Source organism: Limulus polyphemus, unplaced genomic scaffold (genome assembly GCF_000517525.1).
Source record: "Limulus polyphemus unplaced genomic scaffold, Limulus_polyphemus-2.1.2 Scaffold79, whole genome shotgun sequence".
Classification (NCBI taxonomy): Eukaryota; Metazoa; Arthropoda; class Merostomata; order Xiphosura; family Limulidae; genus Limulus; species Limulus polyphemus.
Genome location: NW_013665689.1, coordinates 42306 through 61018, shown reverse-complemented (window position 1 = coordinate 61018; position 18713 = coordinate 42306). Strand labels below are relative to the sequence as shown.

General features: G+C 30.2%; 1 protein-coding gene across 2 annotated transcripts in view; it reads right to left on the bottom strand.

The window, feature by feature from the left end:
• LOC106467317 (E3 ubiquitin-protein ligase RBBP6-like) overlaps window positions 1-18713 on the bottom strand; it is a 79394-nt gene that overhangs the window by 31305 nt on the left and 29376 nt on the right. For both annotated transcript variants that reach the window (XM_013927665.2, XM_022396136.1), the window contains exon 5: window positions 10678-10719. In XM_013927665.2, the coding sequence (XP_013783119.1) occupies window positions 10678-10719 (42 nt within the window). The remainder of the gene's footprint in view (window positions 1-10677; window positions 10720-18713) is intronic.

The following is an 18713-nucleotide window of genomic DNA, read 5'->3' as shown; positions in this document are numbered from 1 at the left end:
GCAAATTATGCTTAACTTCCACAGAAGCATCCTGCTATTATTAATATTTATTAGGAAACACTTCATTGAAGTCTTTTTAAGTTATTGATATGCAGCAGTGGAAAACTTTAGTATTAGTTTTCCATAAATTTTAATATATTTAAATATCTGTATGGGAAACTCAATTTAATATGGTACAAGACCATTGGAATGTTCCTTTCTCGTACTTGCAGAAAATACTTGTAAAACGTATTGACAAAAGGAAAAAAATTACTCAGGCTCACAGTGTATAATCATGTATTTCATAATTCTACAAGGACTGTTCAACAAAGTGCATTTCAAAATCTAGAAAGAATGTTTGGATTAGAGAGAAATTGTACAACCATTCAAATTTAAAACTACTTAATCATGAATGATGTTAATGAATGCTTCTGATAATCCAATTTCACATAACACAGATGTTTTAGTATATTCATCAAGTTTGAGATCACCAACACACAGTAGTTGTAAAGCTTCATTAAAATCAGATGTCATTACAATGTAGACCCAAAAGAAGCATATAACCTAAATTGTTTGGAAAAACAAATAAATCATTCCCTCTGAATGTGTATTTTACAACTGATCTAATAAATTCATCAACTATTACCATATCTTTTCAACCAGTCCAGGACTCTTAACATTTTCTAGATAATGAAGTAGCAATGTAGACTTCATCTTGGATATTCACATATGCATTATATATCTGATAAAACATCAGCAACCCCCCTCCCCAAAAAAAAGTGTTATCTAAATTGTAAGACTATTTTTCTAATGTAAAAAAGGACAATATATGTAAATTTTACATTAATATGAAACAAGAATAATATTCAAAATTTAACAGTGGTAGTAAATTTTGTTGATTACAAGTTTAATGTAGCTGGTAAATTTTATTTTAATCATAAAAATATTTTTAATGTGGAAAACACAATGTTTTAAAAATGTTACCTTATGTAAGACAAGTTCTCAACATATTGTTCATAAATTACCTTCATCAATACATACATTAATATTAACTAATGATCAAATCCAGGTACCTACTTTGAATAAAACTAAACCTGGTAATAACTATGGCTAATTAGATATACTTTTCTTATGTTCTTACTTATGAAGACTAGATAGAAGACATTGTTTCAACAGTTGGGTGTCCTCACTGTAGTAATTAGGAAAAAAGATTTGCAAAATGCAATGAAACTACTGGGTCTATAGTGAATTTTAGTTGTTAACTAAAATTACAAGTTCAAATAAACACTCAAACAATTAATTACAATTTCATAACCCCTTACAGAATTATTAACAAACAAACAAATGTTAAAGAAACAGCATTGTAGATTTTACTTTAATTAGAATAGGAATGACTTGAGCACTATTGTGCCCAATTAAAAACAATATGTTCATAATTAGGATAAACACAGTTGCAAATTTTACAAGTCAGAAAAAGTGCTGTCAAAGAAATACACAAAAATAACAAAATACAAAAAAAACACAAAATAGTAAATTAAAGTTAAAACATAGTTAATACTAAAATTTTTCTCTCTCTTGGTGAAGTATACCCCCTCCCCTTCCCCCAAGATTTTTGCAAAAACAAAAAACAATGAGTTCACTTTCATGTCTTATGCTAAAGATCACCATTATATTTAATATTATTTACAGAGAAAGTTCTCGTTACAGACCAACAGACCTCATGTCACCAAAATACTTCCACTTCTGCCATATAATAAAGTCATCATGTTTGACTTTCTGACAAAACATATCTTTGTACATTTGTCAAGTTATGAAAATTTACATTAAATATTATTATTTCTACAACAGGACCTTAGACATTAATATTTTACCAAGTACAATATTTCTACACATTTTCTCAATTCTTTTTACTATAACATTTCTTTACATACTGATAAATGACTATTTAGTATTAACAATGATTTTCATAATACAACATATAACCCATGTTAAATAATCAAAACTTCTGTATAAGCACTTTAACAAAAATAACCCTCCGATATTTGACAGTTTCTTTGCAAATACCATGAATTGAGCAGTCTTAATAAGTCACATTTGATATCTCTAACAAAATGTGCTATAGGAAAAACTTGTACAGCTTTTAAAATGATACAATTTAATATTCAACATAAACATTCTTTTTCTAAAAATCAAACAAGTTAAACACAGCAATAACACAATTTTTTTTCCAAGTAATATTCAGCTAACTTCTTGAAAACTACAAAACAGGCAATATTCAATACAGCAATGAATCAGTTAAATTTCATACATGATCAAGAACTTACATTTTACTTTCCACAATATTATTTCATATTTTAAACATTTACTTTAAAACAAAGTTGAATACTTATATTTAAATGTTTAATTAATTAATTATAAATAAATTATTACAATAAAAATACCAGCAAATAGATTTTAGTAACTTTCAAATAAGATTAAAGTTTTCCATACATCACTTCTGAAGTGTATAAAAAATAAAACCAGTTTAATTCAATTTATAACATCATAATAAAGTTGCACCTTTAATCACAAAATCACTAATTGGGAAGAGTAACAACTTTTTTTACAGTTTTATAATACACTGCTTTAGAACAATAATAAAGTAAAAAAAACCTGCAACAGGCTATATGTTAAAACTTGCTATGCAGTCAATACAATCCAGGTTATATTACAACAACTATAATAAATTACAAACATGTATTATACTAACAACATTCCACACAAATTTGTTAATATTAGATACAATTTTCCAATTATTTATGTTTTGAGAAATTTTTGTTCAAAGATCACAGTTTTTATAGTTAACTTTCTGTTGCATGATTTTCTGAAAAATGGTTTATAGAATAAATTTGCATTGTTCTTTAACCAAAAAATACTACAACCAAGAATATCAAAACCTTTAAGTGAAAGTGGAATATCTAAATGTTTTTCAGACATGCAAAAAATAAAGAAAATACATACATTTGTATTAACAAATCTTTTGTGTGTGTGTGTGTGTTAATCTAGTCTGATCAAATCAGAGACCTAACTCCATAATGCAAAAACAAAGGAACTTTATTTTTGTACATTAAATTAAAATCTTTAAAAATTTTCATCTGAAACAAAAAAAAATCAGATAAAGAAATTAATTAAAGTTAACAGAAAATGCTTTTATATTTAAATGAAATTCAAATAAACACAGTCCACATTCTCCCAATAATTTAGTTTAAAACTAGATTGAACATATGATAGAAGAAAATTTGGTCTTACTTTACATTCGCTAATGTATTATTTCTCGAAGTCTGCCACTTTTCTGAAGTGAAGTAACAAATTAGGTCACATTTGTATTTATTTTTTAACCGATTTCATTAAACCTCCTTGATTCCAAAATATTTCACATAACCTATACCTACACAGAAAGTTATGGGGAAATGAACAGCTGAGCCTCTTTTTGTTTTTGTTCACTGTAAGTCACAATTTCACTAACTTGCTCTGATTTTCATGTGTCTTTCATCACAATTCACCAGACAGAATCATATATTTATTCTTCATTCAGCCATACCGATTTCCAAAAACAAATTTAGTTTTAACATTTAGCTAGTACAAGTATGTAAAACGGAAGAACAATGTTGTTTTTACTTGAAGTTTCAGCCCAAGAAACATTCGCTATCAGAGATTGACAAGAGTCACGATGTTTAACTGAAATAGAATAAGAGTTGGTTTTCAACAACTGCAATAATATACGAGTTTAAAATAGTACAGAAACTGCAAGAGAGAAAACTTTAGTTCATCCACTTGTAATGCAGTAAAGGCAAAGTTTTTTAGACTGGTATTATTTAACTATTGAAACAAATAATCTTTTGTCTGCTTACAAGTATTTTCAATTATGTCCCTTTCAAACTTTTAGAGAGCAGATCCCACAATGGCACTGAACTTTATATCAACTGCTGAACTGCAAATGTAAGCGATGAAAAAATTACATCTACTCCAAAGTATACTTAGTTTCTTTGTTTGTTTTATAGTAATAATGTAACATGGAACTAAACTCTGTGTAACTACTTCTGATACAGGCGTAAATGCATATGATTTTCATTACTACAGGGAAAAAATGTGTCTCATCAACTTGACACACCAATCAACCACGACAAAAAAATCCCAAATGTTAGTATGCCATTGCACTGAACTATTCCATAATGCTTGTTATTACTAGTTTCAATATATTGGATAAAATGTTTACACAATATTTTAAACCTGTATCGGGCATTATTCAATAAGCCATTCAACTAGTCAGACCACTACTGTAAAATCTACTTCTTATGCTGAAATTCCATTCAAGAGAACTCATTTCAATCTGTCAAAGCACTGAGTTACAGACATTAAAACCTAAGCTTCACTCATTAGAAATACAAAATTATTGTGGAGTCTTAGATTTAACTTTATATGATTTAGTGAGACCTATAAATTCAAAGTAGCCATTTTTTTACATCATGTTACTCAACCATAAGATTGAGCCATAAAACTTTAGCTCAAACATCAAACTAAAACATAAGTACAACTTAACCATTGGTATAAAATATATGCCTGGATCTCAACAACTATCACTGTTGTAGTTTGTACTTTTGGATATTTGTGCAAACCTACTCAAGGGCTGAGTGGGTTAACTATCCCTAATTTTGAACTGATAGCCTAAAGAGAAGGCAGCTAGACAACAACATTTACTGGCAATCATCAACTTTAAGACACATAAACACTCTGACTCCTAATTGCATATCACAATATTTTTATTTTTGTATTGTGGTAAAAGTATGTAAGCCATTGACCTGCAGATCCACAATTTGGCATACTAACCACCGAGCCAGGCACCCTTGTAGCATTTACACTTTAATTAATATATTCTATAAGCCACAGTTTTAATATGTGTGTGTGTGTTAAATTCTTACCCAATTATGCTTCACTACCGAAAATTAGTTTCCATTGTAAATTTCTCTTTTAAAAAGGTACCCGATTCTATTAAAGCCAATAACAACTGTACTACAAGTTGAATCAAGACTTCCCTACATACCTATAATACCAAGTTGAACTGAACTATCATTTATCCAGAGCTACCCATCAAGGATCTTGAGTTCTGCAGTCACTCCACATCAGATGTACATGGGTATTAAGTAGCACACCACAAGCATAAGGTTTGGAGTTAAATTGTCACTACAAAACAGCTCTTGAACATAGGTCTTTGAACTGAATTTGTGATTTCATAGTTGTACCTCAAGAATTTTACATTGCATCATAGATGTATATAACATCACTCATGAGATAAACTCTCATTTTCCACTGATGAAGAAAATGATTTTTGATTTATCACCCTACTACAGAAAACGAGTCTTGGAATGGACTTCCACTGTACCACAGTTGTGTAAAACGAGTCTTGGAATGAACTTCCACTCTACCACAGTTGTGTAAAATTAGTCTTGAGTTGATCTTCCACTCCATCACAATTGTGCAACAAAGCTGAATATCAGAGATTTCAAACTGAAACGTCACTGTAACAAATTGCACATGGCCCTTCAACTGAACTATCAATATCACAGTACACAGATGTCCTTTGATTCAACCATGTGACCATTTTCTCTTCAAAGTATAACCATATTCCTGACGTGAGAAACATCACAATGTCTTGAAAACTGCCATTTCATACGACACGGATTCCTTGATGTTAATACTCAGGCTCTCATCATCTCATTTTCTGTTGACCAGACAAGGATGATTTGGAAGTTTTAAAACAGAGTTAGTGCACTGTTGTACTCCATTCTATGAAGTCCAAGCAAGTTGTATTAAATTTAAGATTTGCAAAGCTTTATTTTATTAACTAAAACCAGCTGGATTAAGATGCTGTAGTAGTTTTGAATGTACCAGTCTGTTTTACTTTAATTATGTTCCAGCTTTAGGATCAATAGTCTTCTATTTTATACATTTGGGATGGGGAAAGTGTTGAAATTTGTAAAGTTCTTTAGTTTATATACGAAATTGAAGATCAGTTTAAGGTTCCTAAAATTTGAAACCTCATCTTTTAAGGACTTTAAATGTGTCCCATTCAACAGCTTCAATACGTATGCAGGCTAAAATAATGTTTTAGTATATACTTTCATTCAGTCCACGTGTTTATTATCTATGTCACAATAAATCCATACTTATAGCAAATATTACATTACAAGTATTACTTCATAAATACTTTTAAATATGATTAACTTACAGGTTTCTATTTATTTTTTAGCAGTGACATAGTTTTTGATTAATACAGAATGCTTATAAAGAGAAATGATTAATGAATATTACTTTATGAAGTTTCATACATTTGGAAAAGTTTTCTAAAAATGGCCTTAAACTGGAATGAACAATAAGGTTTTTAATATTAGTCTGGTTAATTAGCTATGAAGTTTAATATCACGTCTATGAAGAGGGACATGTGGTTGGTTTCTTAAATGGTGGTTTAATACAAGACTAAAGAAAGGTCACCTCGAAAGGTCACATTTGAACATGATGGGTTCATGTGTTTCTATAAATGTATTATTTGATACAAAGCAAATTAACGAGTGCTAGAAACTAAGATAATCCAATTCTTTTATTTCCTGAAACTGGTATGAAACCCCCCCCCCTTCCACGATGTTTTATTCAATTAAAATATTTTAAACCTCTTATTGATCATTAATGAAGTTGTGAAAGTACAACATTATATCATTTTGATTACAAACTAATTAAGTTTTATTACACTACTACCTCATAAGCCATTTGTAGCCAACTTCACAGTTACTCCTCACCTTAAGCAAAACTTACAAACATCTAAGTAAAAACACTGGGATCTAGAGATTTAAGAAAATCTTCTACTTCTCAAATAGTGCATGTAGTTTGTTTATAAGAATCTTCTTCACTTGATAAACTAGAAACCACAAAAACTGCTTGGGTTCTTTATGGGAATGCCAGATACACACTTAAAAATTACTTTACTCCAAACAAGTCTGATGGAAACTAACAAGTTTCTGCTAATTGTGTGATCAAAATTGTTTGTTTGTGCTGAAGAAGTTGATATGGTGAACTAAAATAATTCTTCAATGTCCTTTTTTTTAATCTGATAAATAAAAGATCTCTTCGTAATCAATTATAACAACTTTATTTTCAGAACCATCACTTTAAACAATAAAACACTGATAAATTTCCATTCTTAATAATGTTTCAGCCTCCAAAAAAAAGTCACTACAGAAGTGAATACAATTCAATAAAAAAATATAAAAAAAATAAAAAGCTGGAGCAAAGTGCAACACTCCATGACGGATCACAGTCCACAGTGTGAATTATCACCGTTATAAAACTGGATACAATCATTTTCCTTCATTCTTTACCAGCTTATTAATTAAACATCACCATCCAAGTCATCCAGCTCATTTAAAAACTTATCACTGTACATTTAACGGCACTACTGTCCAAAACACATGAACGGGTACTGACTTCAATCAGCAACACAGGCATGTTTTACCAACGAACACATTTTAAAAAGCTTCAAGACACAACTGGGTGCCATAAAGCAGTCACTTCTTCCTAAATCTTCATAAACTTCTTGGTAAGATAATACTACAAAGCACAGAGTTTTCATGCCAAAATTTCCCATTAACTTATACACAAATGTTTAACACTTTTTGTTACAACTAAACTTTAGCTTCTTGCCAAAATTCTGTTTAATGAAATGAGACTGTATATGAAGTAATCCCTGAAAATAATAGTTTTCCCTGAACATAGGTATAAATTACATAAATTATTATTATTATTATTACCAACTTTACCTTATTTTTATTATAATTGTTCCATGGGTGTAACTCAATTGATATTGTCATCAATATAATCCTTTTGGCCAATTTATAAAATTTGTTACACTACACTATCCAGAATCCTGTTTAATTTCTTGTTCGTTGCTAATAGTAAAAATAACTAAAAAAGAGCTGCAGGTGAAAGTAAACTAAAGATAAAAAAATAACCCAACATGAAACAGTATAAAGTTTAGATAAACCTTAAAAAAAAGAAGAAAACAAACAGTGTGTTTCCAGAAGCACAACATTACTTTCAAACTTCCCACATGAACTGTTATCACGGTATACAGTTCACCACTTTTGAACAAATAAAAGTCAAGCCAAAACAAAAACTGCTCCCGCTCACGACTAATAATTTCCTATCAATGAGAGAAACTTCTAAAGAATCAAAAATCTGTTGTTTACTTAACCTATTTCCAAAAGAAATGTGAATAGAAATAACTGGATAATTTTCAAGTCAGTATTTTAAATTACTTAACAGAAAAGCCAGCTTAACCTTAAATCTACATTAAGCTTTTCCCTCTAGTTCACAATTTTTGAAAATGTGAATAAAAATCTTCCACGTCTATCTTTAAAGGCATAGTTTTGATTCGTTACGAATAAATTATATTAGAAGTATCCTTAAAAAAAACAAATTGTCACAGTAATGAAGAACTTAATAAACTGCTGCTGTTTCACAAAACTTTGTATATATGACAGTTAGTTGAATTTCTAATCAATTAATTATCAAGCTATCAATTATGTTCACGATATTTCGACAGCTTGAATGATCAAAAACAAGTGGAAACACCGAATTTCATTAGTTGATTATTTTCAAGAGTTGTAACATTAATTGATTAAGTTCGATAACCTTGAACTAACTGAAAATACTAATGACAAGTCATAACATTTTGATTATTTGGATAAATAGAATAATTGGAATAAGTAATAATGATTAGTTGATTATTTTCAAGAGTTGTAACATTAATTGATTAAGTTGGATAACCTTGAACTAATTGAAAATACTAATGACAAGTCATAACATTTTGATTATTTGGATAAATAGAATAATTGGAATAAGTAATAATGATTAGTTGATTATTTTCAAGAGTTGTAACATTAATTGATTAAGTTGGATAACCTTGAACTAACTGAAAATACTAATGACAAGTCATAACATTTTGATTATTTGGATAGATAGAATAATTGGAATAAGTAATAATGATTAGTTGATTATTTTCATGACGATCGATGTAATTGTAATTTGATTATCTATATGATAGTAACTGATGTAATCAATGCTAATAGATAATTGATTAGTCAAGTTTATTATGAGGTTTTAATGACAGCAAGATAAGGTCTTCCACCACTTCAGTAAAGACTGTTCATTACTTTAAATTTTCAGCTTTGCAAAATAGTAAATTTTTTAAAGTATGGCTTAACTGTTTAAACTTCCAGTTTCACATTTTTTTCAGCAAGACAAGAATTACTTAAATCACTGTAATATTCAATTTGTTTTTCTTAAGTTAGTTATTTCACATATTCTTATACTGTCCAACTCAGCAAACTATTTAAATATTTTTCTAGCTCATTAGAAATGGTTTTGTTTTGCTCTTAACTACAAAACTCTAAATCAAATTGTTATCAGATCATCTAGTAAAAAAATAATAATTAAATTTCGATTTTGAGTTAAAATTAGAACCAGCACAAATGATGATAAAAATAAACATAAGTTACAGATTGGGTAAATTAAAATAAAGCCTTTTAGAATAACTTAGGATCCTCAAATATGGTACGTTTTTGTATTTACTTCAATGGCACAAGTCCAACTGGACAGAAATATGTATGGGGCAGTACAAAACTCTCTATTGTTGTGCACACTGTAATTGAATGCACTTCTTCTGTCCTAAATGAAAATCATTTAATCAAATAATACACCCATGGAACATTTATACAAAGGTGAAATGTCCTATGATTTGGAGAGAAAAATACCTCAAGTTTGTTACATTAATAAATGTTTAGAAAAATATTCCAAGTACTTTTGGATTTGTTCCCATAATTCAGAAAAACTTTACAAACTAAACATTCATTTTGTATTTAATATTAACAAGTTAACAATTTTTGGTGCTCATTATTATCATCCCTATTTTTGAATTAGAACTTGTTCTTATATATATAATGTTAATCTTCTCCACTTCAGTTAAAGTAGAAGTACAATGTTGTTTATGATATATATATGAAAAATTCTGCTTTTATCTTTTAATTAATAATTCAAGTAGCTAATGCTTCCAATACATTTAAATTATCTGAAAAAAATCAAGCACAGCATTATACTTAGTTTCATTCTCAGCAGTATGATCAACTCTGGTTTTATAAACATAAAGAAAATATATAATTATACTTCCCTTACATTAATCAGTAACCAAAGCAAACTTACTCTTCAGAAAGTTTTATCACTGACAGTCCTGGTTTAAAAAACAAAACTAAACAGCACTTAGCACAAAATTACATGACATAGGCCTTGGTCTATATAACCAGTACTTTCTCCAACGGCTTTGCAACATACAAATATTATACACTACCGAAAAAAAAAAAAGTCCCTTAATCAGTTTTTATTCTGTAATCAATACATTTACCTAACACCTGTGGTCCATAACACTAATAACTTATACCTTAACTACATCAATAAGTGACTTTACTTGCTTTGGACTCAATACTTCACTGGTTTTATCTTTGTAACAAAATACAACACAGAGTGACCAAGAGAGAAAAATGACCTCATTATCCTTGTTCTGTAACAAATACTTTTTTATTTTAAGACGAGAACTACACAAAATCAATACTGTACCTTGGAGAGCTTGTCATATGGCACATGGCTTGCTGGATCATTCTGCTTGACAAAAAAGAAAACAGCAGTTAGAGAAACTCCACAACACAACAGCACTTCCTTGGCATGTCCAATGGATCCACTTCTTCTGCACATCAGTTACTATGTCTAACAAACATTAATTTGGCTCATGCAAGGCATGAGGAGAAAAATGTGCTGTGTAGTGTACTGCACTGATATTTTATGACAGGAGAGAAACAATTATCTTATTTTGTTAGACTTGTATTTGAGTAATACGATAAAAAAAAAGTGCATATTTTTATGAAAATAAAGAAAGTGTAGGTCACAAAATTTGTTTAATGTCTATCAGTTTTGAGTAGACAAATATATGTTTACTTTCACACATACAAGCTTCCCTTGCTAATACAAGTTATTAGATAAAATTCAGCTCATTAGAAAACGGGTATCAGAAGTTCTCACTTGATGAACTGTATGTGGTACAGGTCCATGCCTTTCACGTTTATTATATCAAGAAACTTTTATCAAAATTTAACGACGTGCCAACTAACACCAACCAACTTCACATATTACTCTACTCCTTCCTTATTAATTACTAAAAATAATCAACAATTTATTGTGATTCTTACTGTTAGGTACAATATGTTTCGTTCTTATAGAATTTCTAGAACTTTTATCTACAAATTTAAAATATATATATATATTTATTGTCCAATATTTCAAGTTTACTGTTGAGTGCTACACTGGCTTACAAGATCTGAAGACTTTAACCATCAGTTAGTATACAAAATTAAAACTTTCTTTATCTGGAGCTAAATAAGTTGATTTTTTTTTATCAGTGTATTGTTTGCCTATTTTTCATTTAAGTCAATCCATCTACTAAAAAATGGAGTTAACCATATAAGATAATGTAAAAATGCTACACAAAAAATATTCCATTTGACAAATACTTCATTGTTCAACTACCTCCTTCTGGCTATTTTCAACTTAGAAAATGTCCATGGAAAACACAAGTCATTATTTAAAAGTTAAGATTTATTTATTATCAGATACACTGAGTATAATATCTGTGGTTATAACTCTTGATGTTGCCAGGTTAACCTGGTGAAACATTGTAACCACAGTTATTAAACTCTGTATATCTGATAATAAACAAGTTTTAAGTTTCACATGACAAGGTACTTCCTTCAATTATTTAACAAGTCATTAAGCTTTGAAAATAAAGCATACAGGAACAACCTCCTTGAACAGAATTCAGCAAATGCTTTCCACTCGATAAGGAAAGTTTCTTTATACCTAGTCTCTGATACTTTGTAGATTATAAGGTTTAAAATGTTCAGAAATGACAAAAAGTTCTTTTGTTGTTGTTTTAAGACTTTTCGATTTGAATGTTGCACAAATTAGGACTAAATATTGACAACTTTAAAGCATTATGATATTTTTAAACCTATACTTTTTAAAAATAAGCCAGTGTTTCTTCATATTTTACTGAGAGTGTATATTTAGGAACTTTCAGTGGTGTTTAAAAAGGGTTGCTTGAGAATATCTAAAACGTCTCAATGAATATTTCATTGGTTTCCTTAAGATTTTCAATAGTAGCATTATAGCTCTATCTCAGAGAACCTAATTATAATATTTCTGTCAGCTATAATTGGAACCTAATGAAATACAAATAAATATATAATAGTATTTTTTTTGTTTTGCTTTGTTTTAATATCAAGCATTTTATCACATGATGACAATTTCTTGAAAACAGCAAGCAAACAATGAAGTCATAGATATGTTTAATACTTCATAAAAGAAAAGGTCTAGCAGGATCATTTTGTACTGCTGATTTTGCATTCAAAGTTGGACAAATGTTGAAAAAGTACCACAGTCGTTGCTACAAGAACTGTATGAAAAAATTACATTCCACATCAGAGATACATCAAGCAATTTCCTATTAGAGAAACAGTGTTCTTTTCAAAAGAGCAATTGTGGAAATTTATAATAATGAATAAATAAAAATCCATACATTTTTGCCTGTAATCTTAAAAAAAAACAGTGAGATGAAACATTTCAGAATTCCTACAATAACTGGAAGTAACAAAAGGCGAAGTACATTTAAATCACAGGAAGAAATAATTAATAATGCCTTATAAGAAATAAAAAAAAATATATCGCAAAATATGAAATATCTGTTTAAGTATTATTCAAAAAATTCAGACTATAGAAGTTGATTTCCTACTAAGATGATAATAAACTGTTCAAAGATTAAAATAAAGGGGTTTTTAATCATCCAAAATGACCATAATTTGTATGTGACAACAAACGTTTACTTTCAATGACGAGGAACCCAATTTGAGACTAATAATGGCTTGAGACGGCTTGAATGGGTAATGAAGAAAAACTTATATTAAAGTTTTTCTTCATTACCCATTCAAGCCGTCTCCAGCCATTACAATGTTTACTTTGAGGTTGTCACAAGGGATGACTTGGCATGGACCATTACTTATGGAATTACACTGTTACTAAATAGCTAATAAAGTATTTTTGCTAGAAACTAATGATTTGATAAAGAAAGATGAGTATTGAGTACTACATGTTGTCTTCAATTTCTTTTATCAAAAACATTACATGCAAAGCAACATAAATTAACAATAACAAAATAGATAGACAGATATTAACTTTTTATTTTACTTTCTCTTACCAACTGCCATTTAGTTGATCAAACCTGAGGACTTGAAAAAGCACTATAAAGTGTGAAGTACTTAAATGAGACAATGTTAGTAATATAGATAATAAATTACAGACAAGACTGTCAAGCTCTGTAACAAACCGTTGGTAAAACTTCTCTATTTAGACACATATTGAATAATGGCATCAATATCTAGATACATATCGTATTGCATCTCTAGTAAAAATGTAAAGTAGACTAGTCTATCATGAATTTTGAATGGCACACAAGCTTATGCATTATTTTTATTGGAGTTCTGAGTTCCAATATCTTTACTAGTACTTAATATGTTAGCTGTTATTTTACATTAGGTGCTATTTACAAATCCAGCAGTTTATAATACACTTAAAATCAATTATTGAAACAATAGGTACTTCTGCCACACTAAAATCTAATTATATTTAACACAAAAGGAATGAGTTTTTGCAAACTGTTGCATTGGTTAACATTAAATCACCTTCGTGAATACCAGCAGATCATTGCTTTCCCAATTAGAAAAACACCACAAATATTTCAAAACATATAAATTATTGAAAACAATTAATTTTTTCTCTTAAATTATTAAAGTTAATCTTTTTTTCTTATGCCAGTCTGCTGGTGGTGAATTTTGTTCCAGTACATTAGATTACCAAAATAAAGAGATCAGTGAACAGAGTGAATCAAATGACCCACCCATTAAGAAAAAGAAAACAAGGCAATTTCTAAAAAAATGGAAAGAAGGGTGTGTGTGTGTGTGTGTGATAATGGAAACATGAAATGTTCATGGTGTAGAGATTTCAATAAAACTGCTCAAAGAGCTCAAAACAACTTTGTAACTGGTTGTTCATCATTGCAGCTTGATTCAATTAAGAAAGATGAAATTATTAATACTCACTTTGTTTGTGCATAAGTATCGAAGGCTGGCAATGCACCACCAGGAACACTGTACAACCGCATTCTACATTGCATATCATGATAAACCGTATCCTGAAGCCTTCTGTCACTTCAAGGCACTAATTTTTGCACAAAACTAAATGCATACCATGCAAGTGACAAACAACCAAGAACATTCATACCATGAAACAAGGGAAAACCTTAGATATAAAATGATAAAATCTCAATTTTGAGGGCTCATTATTGATTCTTGTACTGACTCAGCTGTGACTAAGGAAGAAACTATTGATATTAGGATCCGTGTTGAAATTTTTATCCAGTATTTATTTCTTGCCACGTGGAAATACGAAAAAAGTTGATATCCAGAGAATTGAGTCTTGGTGAAGGCTATGGAAATGAATTGTGACTATAAATTGGAGGGACTGTCTCACAAATGTAAATGATGTTGCCCCTGTAATCTTACAAAAGTTACAACACTTAAACTGACACTTGAAAAATTTGATGTGGAAGATGAGATATTTAAGCTGATGAAACAGAATAACATTGAAGAGGAAGCTCCCGTTCTGCAAACTGTGCCCCTGTAATGTTGAGAAATGAAGGTGACCATGCCGCCACAATTAAACAGGGTACTTGTGAACATGTTATCGACTTCCACTGTGCCAACTATCCTCTAAAACTCACTACCAAGCAAGCAGCATACATGGAAAAAGTTGACAACATTACAAAACATATACCATTTAACCACTATTTACCTCTTAACTGGAAAGGATTACAAATAGATGGAAGATCTACAAATACCACAGTTCCAAACCCAGTTAACATTAATGGTGCATGTTGGGCATCATACATGGAAAAAAGCACTGATTGTAGTAAACAAAAACTGGAAAGCAATGGTAGAGCACGATCAGGTGGAAGTAATAGATACAGATGAAAAAGCCAATAAAACAACAAGTTTGCTAACCTTAAGTGAAGGAAATTTGTTTTTACAAACTTTTGCTGAGTTGTTCTCATATCTCACAGATCTTAAGTCTTGTGCTTCAGAAAAATGACACTAAAGTACAGACACTAATTACAAAAGTTACAACACTTAAACTGACACTTGAAAATTTTGATGTGGAAGATGAAATATTTGAGCTGATGAAAGAGAATAACATTGATGAGGAAGCTCCTGTTCTGCAAACTGTTCCCCAGGAAAAAGCTGGCATTGTTCTGATGTTAAATCTGTAAGTAAAGATGGCAAGATCTTAGTGAATAAACTACTAGAGCATATCAACAGCAAGTTTCAAAATTCAACTCAAGACTCAATTGTTAGCAATTTCCGTGATGACATCCACCTGTGGCCAAGAATAGAGAAGGACCTGGCCAACTATGGTGTGTCAGAAGTCAAAGCTAAGACTGATTATTTCAGATCATTTCTTGTGAAGAACAATTTCAACACGAGATAAGACTAAGCAAGAATGGACTGAACATCTCATACAAACCAGAAATATGACTGTCATTCCTAACGTTTCTGACTTCTGGGCACAGAAGCTACAGAAGAGGAGAGGAAACAGGACAAGTAGTACAGTAGTACAGTAGGCTGGCAATGCAAAAGGTGTTGGCAGTTTCCTCAGCTGAGGCAGAGTGTGTGTTTAGCTTGATGGCTAGGATAAAAACTGACTGGCACTCACACCTTCATCCAGGATCACTGACCTTATGATTACAAGACTAAATAATCCAATCTTGGCATCAATCAATCCCTTTCCAGCCATTTTCTTGTGGCTACAAGCAGAAATGAAGGAGGTTGGTGGAAGCCTATGGACCCAGAAAAAATAAAAATCCAGAGGACAATATGTCAGATAACAGGATGATGGATACGGTGGATTTTTCTGATGATGAGCCAATGGACATGTCACAGGAATCATAGAAACAAAATAATATCTAGATCTATGATATTATGAGAATTGACTGATTTTGCATGAGAAATCAATAGCTTATTTTCTATTTCTGAACTCTCATTTTCTATTTCAACATAATTCTTGCATGTATAATGTCACGGTTGAAATATTCATACAGGTAACAAAAGCAAATAAACTTGTAAAACAAAACATGTTTTTTTAAACACTTTATTGCACAAGTACAAAGTAATAGCACAAATAACATACCACACAATATGGAATAAACAGATAATTTACAAGAATAAGTAATTTTAACGCCACATCATCTAAAAATGCTTAGGAAAATAATCAAAATTGAGTAAAAGTTGAAAATAGTCACTTAAGAATAGAAAGCCAAAACCCAACAAAGATTACAGCATTCTACTGGTCAACAGAAAAAAAAACACACACACACGCACACCTGAAGATAAAAATTGAGAATACCTAATCCAACAAAAAATTACAGCATACAGATATGTAAACAGAAAATAATATATACCTAAAGATAAAACTGAGAACAACTAAAGAAGTTGGAAACTAACAGAAAACAGCTATGAAAGTAAGTGTTGTTGTGTTGTGTTTGTGTTGTTTTATGGACACTAAACATTTTAAAGTTCTCACTTAAAAGAATCTAAGAGTATAACAAATATGTAGTTTAAAATCAAAGAAAAGCCAGATGTTGTAACTAAAAACAAAACAAATGTGAAAATAGAAATAGTAATACTGCTCAATAAAATATAAAGATTTCATATCTACCATATTTAGCACAAAAACAAGTTGAATATCTATTTCTCTTCTTACACTTAACAGCAGTATTAAATTGTTATTATAACACCTCATCCAATTATGATGCAGTAAGTATGAACATATGGGAACAAAATTAATACCATGTAAGATACTGAAAGATATTATACACCAACAAATCTTGTATATTTCTAGCTTTAACTTAGGAAAAGATAATACATTAAGGAAACATCCAAATCTGCAGTACCTCAGTATTGTGGTAATAGTGAAAAATAAATTAAATGCTTGGATCACAGTTACTGAAAATTCAGCAGTTCAGGATAATCAAAATTGGGATTTGGCAATAGTTAATTTAATCTTATTAGTATCACACTGCAAAAGTACATCATTTCACACCAAATTCTCCACTCAATAGCAGAATTTTATGATAGCACCCTCTAACAATATGCATTCTGATTACGTCTCAGTTTTCAGCAAACTACGACAAATCACAGAGATAGGCGAGTTTGTTCCTGGAACATTCATCATTGTACAACTGCTGTAAAAAAAGTAGTCGTGAAGAAAGAATTTGCTCAATAGGTCACCAAAGAAAAGTCAAGCAGATGCAAAAAAACCCAGAAACCATAATGCTTTTGAATAATTCACAATCTTTATTCAGGCAAAAAAACAGTAAAGGATAGAGAGCATGGGGTTATAAGTATGAAAAAGTGCACATCACATGAGCATGAACTGTTTATCAAGTTGGTGCATTTCTATTGCTTGATGTCACATCTTTCTTCAATTGGGATTGGTCAGCTTTCATGATCACCTTTACATACACTTTCTGCTCACATGAAGTGTACTTGTATTTTCCATATTTATCACCCAACACTCTTTAATCACGACCTTTTTTTACTCCAGAAGATTAGTCAACGACTACTTCGGTTTCTTGGTCTTTTGAAATCTACTGTAAAATTCAGTGTTTATCATAAAGCAATCAATTCAAACAGAGTTGGTGAAACAGTATGTGTGTGATGATGGAAAGTTCATAACAGTGTTTATCAGTGAGAATAACTTGTGTTTTTGTTCAATCTTTAACAATGCAAGATATTAAGATATGTTATACAAACTCTGATAGATGGTGAAAGTTTATATTTCATGGTACAATGTTCATATGATCTAATCTATTTCCTTTTTTTTTGCTATTTGTCAGAACTGTGCTGTTTTGCATATCTAAATCTGTGCATTAATTCAGCTTATGACTTAATCCCAGAAATCTCAAGTTTCTGAAGTACTGACCTAGTTTGGGTCTGTTAAGTCTAATGAACACATAAGATGGTGCATAGTAGAAAAAAGTAAATGAGTGAAATTCACATGTAAAGTATAATAAGAGTCATGTAATTGCAGGAACTTTCTCACTGCAATTCAATCAAGTTTTTCTTTATCTTAAGAAAAAAGTTTTACGATACCAGATCACAAACATTTGGTATCACAGAAATTGCTAGGAAAAAATTTATTTTCTACCTCTGCATTAAGTGATCTCTTAAATGGCTGTCAATCTTCACTAAAAATATTCTGGTATAAATTCAAAAGCCTAATATTTAACATTATACAATTTTTTATTATTAGTGGTGAATGAAAATTTCGTACCAAATTCAACTTAAGCAAAGAACTAGTGACAGACATTATAGACTTGCAACTCTTTTTTTTTAACCACAGTCATCAAGTGAGCAACTGATGTTTTGCTTTAAGCATTAAGATTACACCCATTGAAAAGATACTAGGTCTTGTGATGTACTACCAAACTTCCA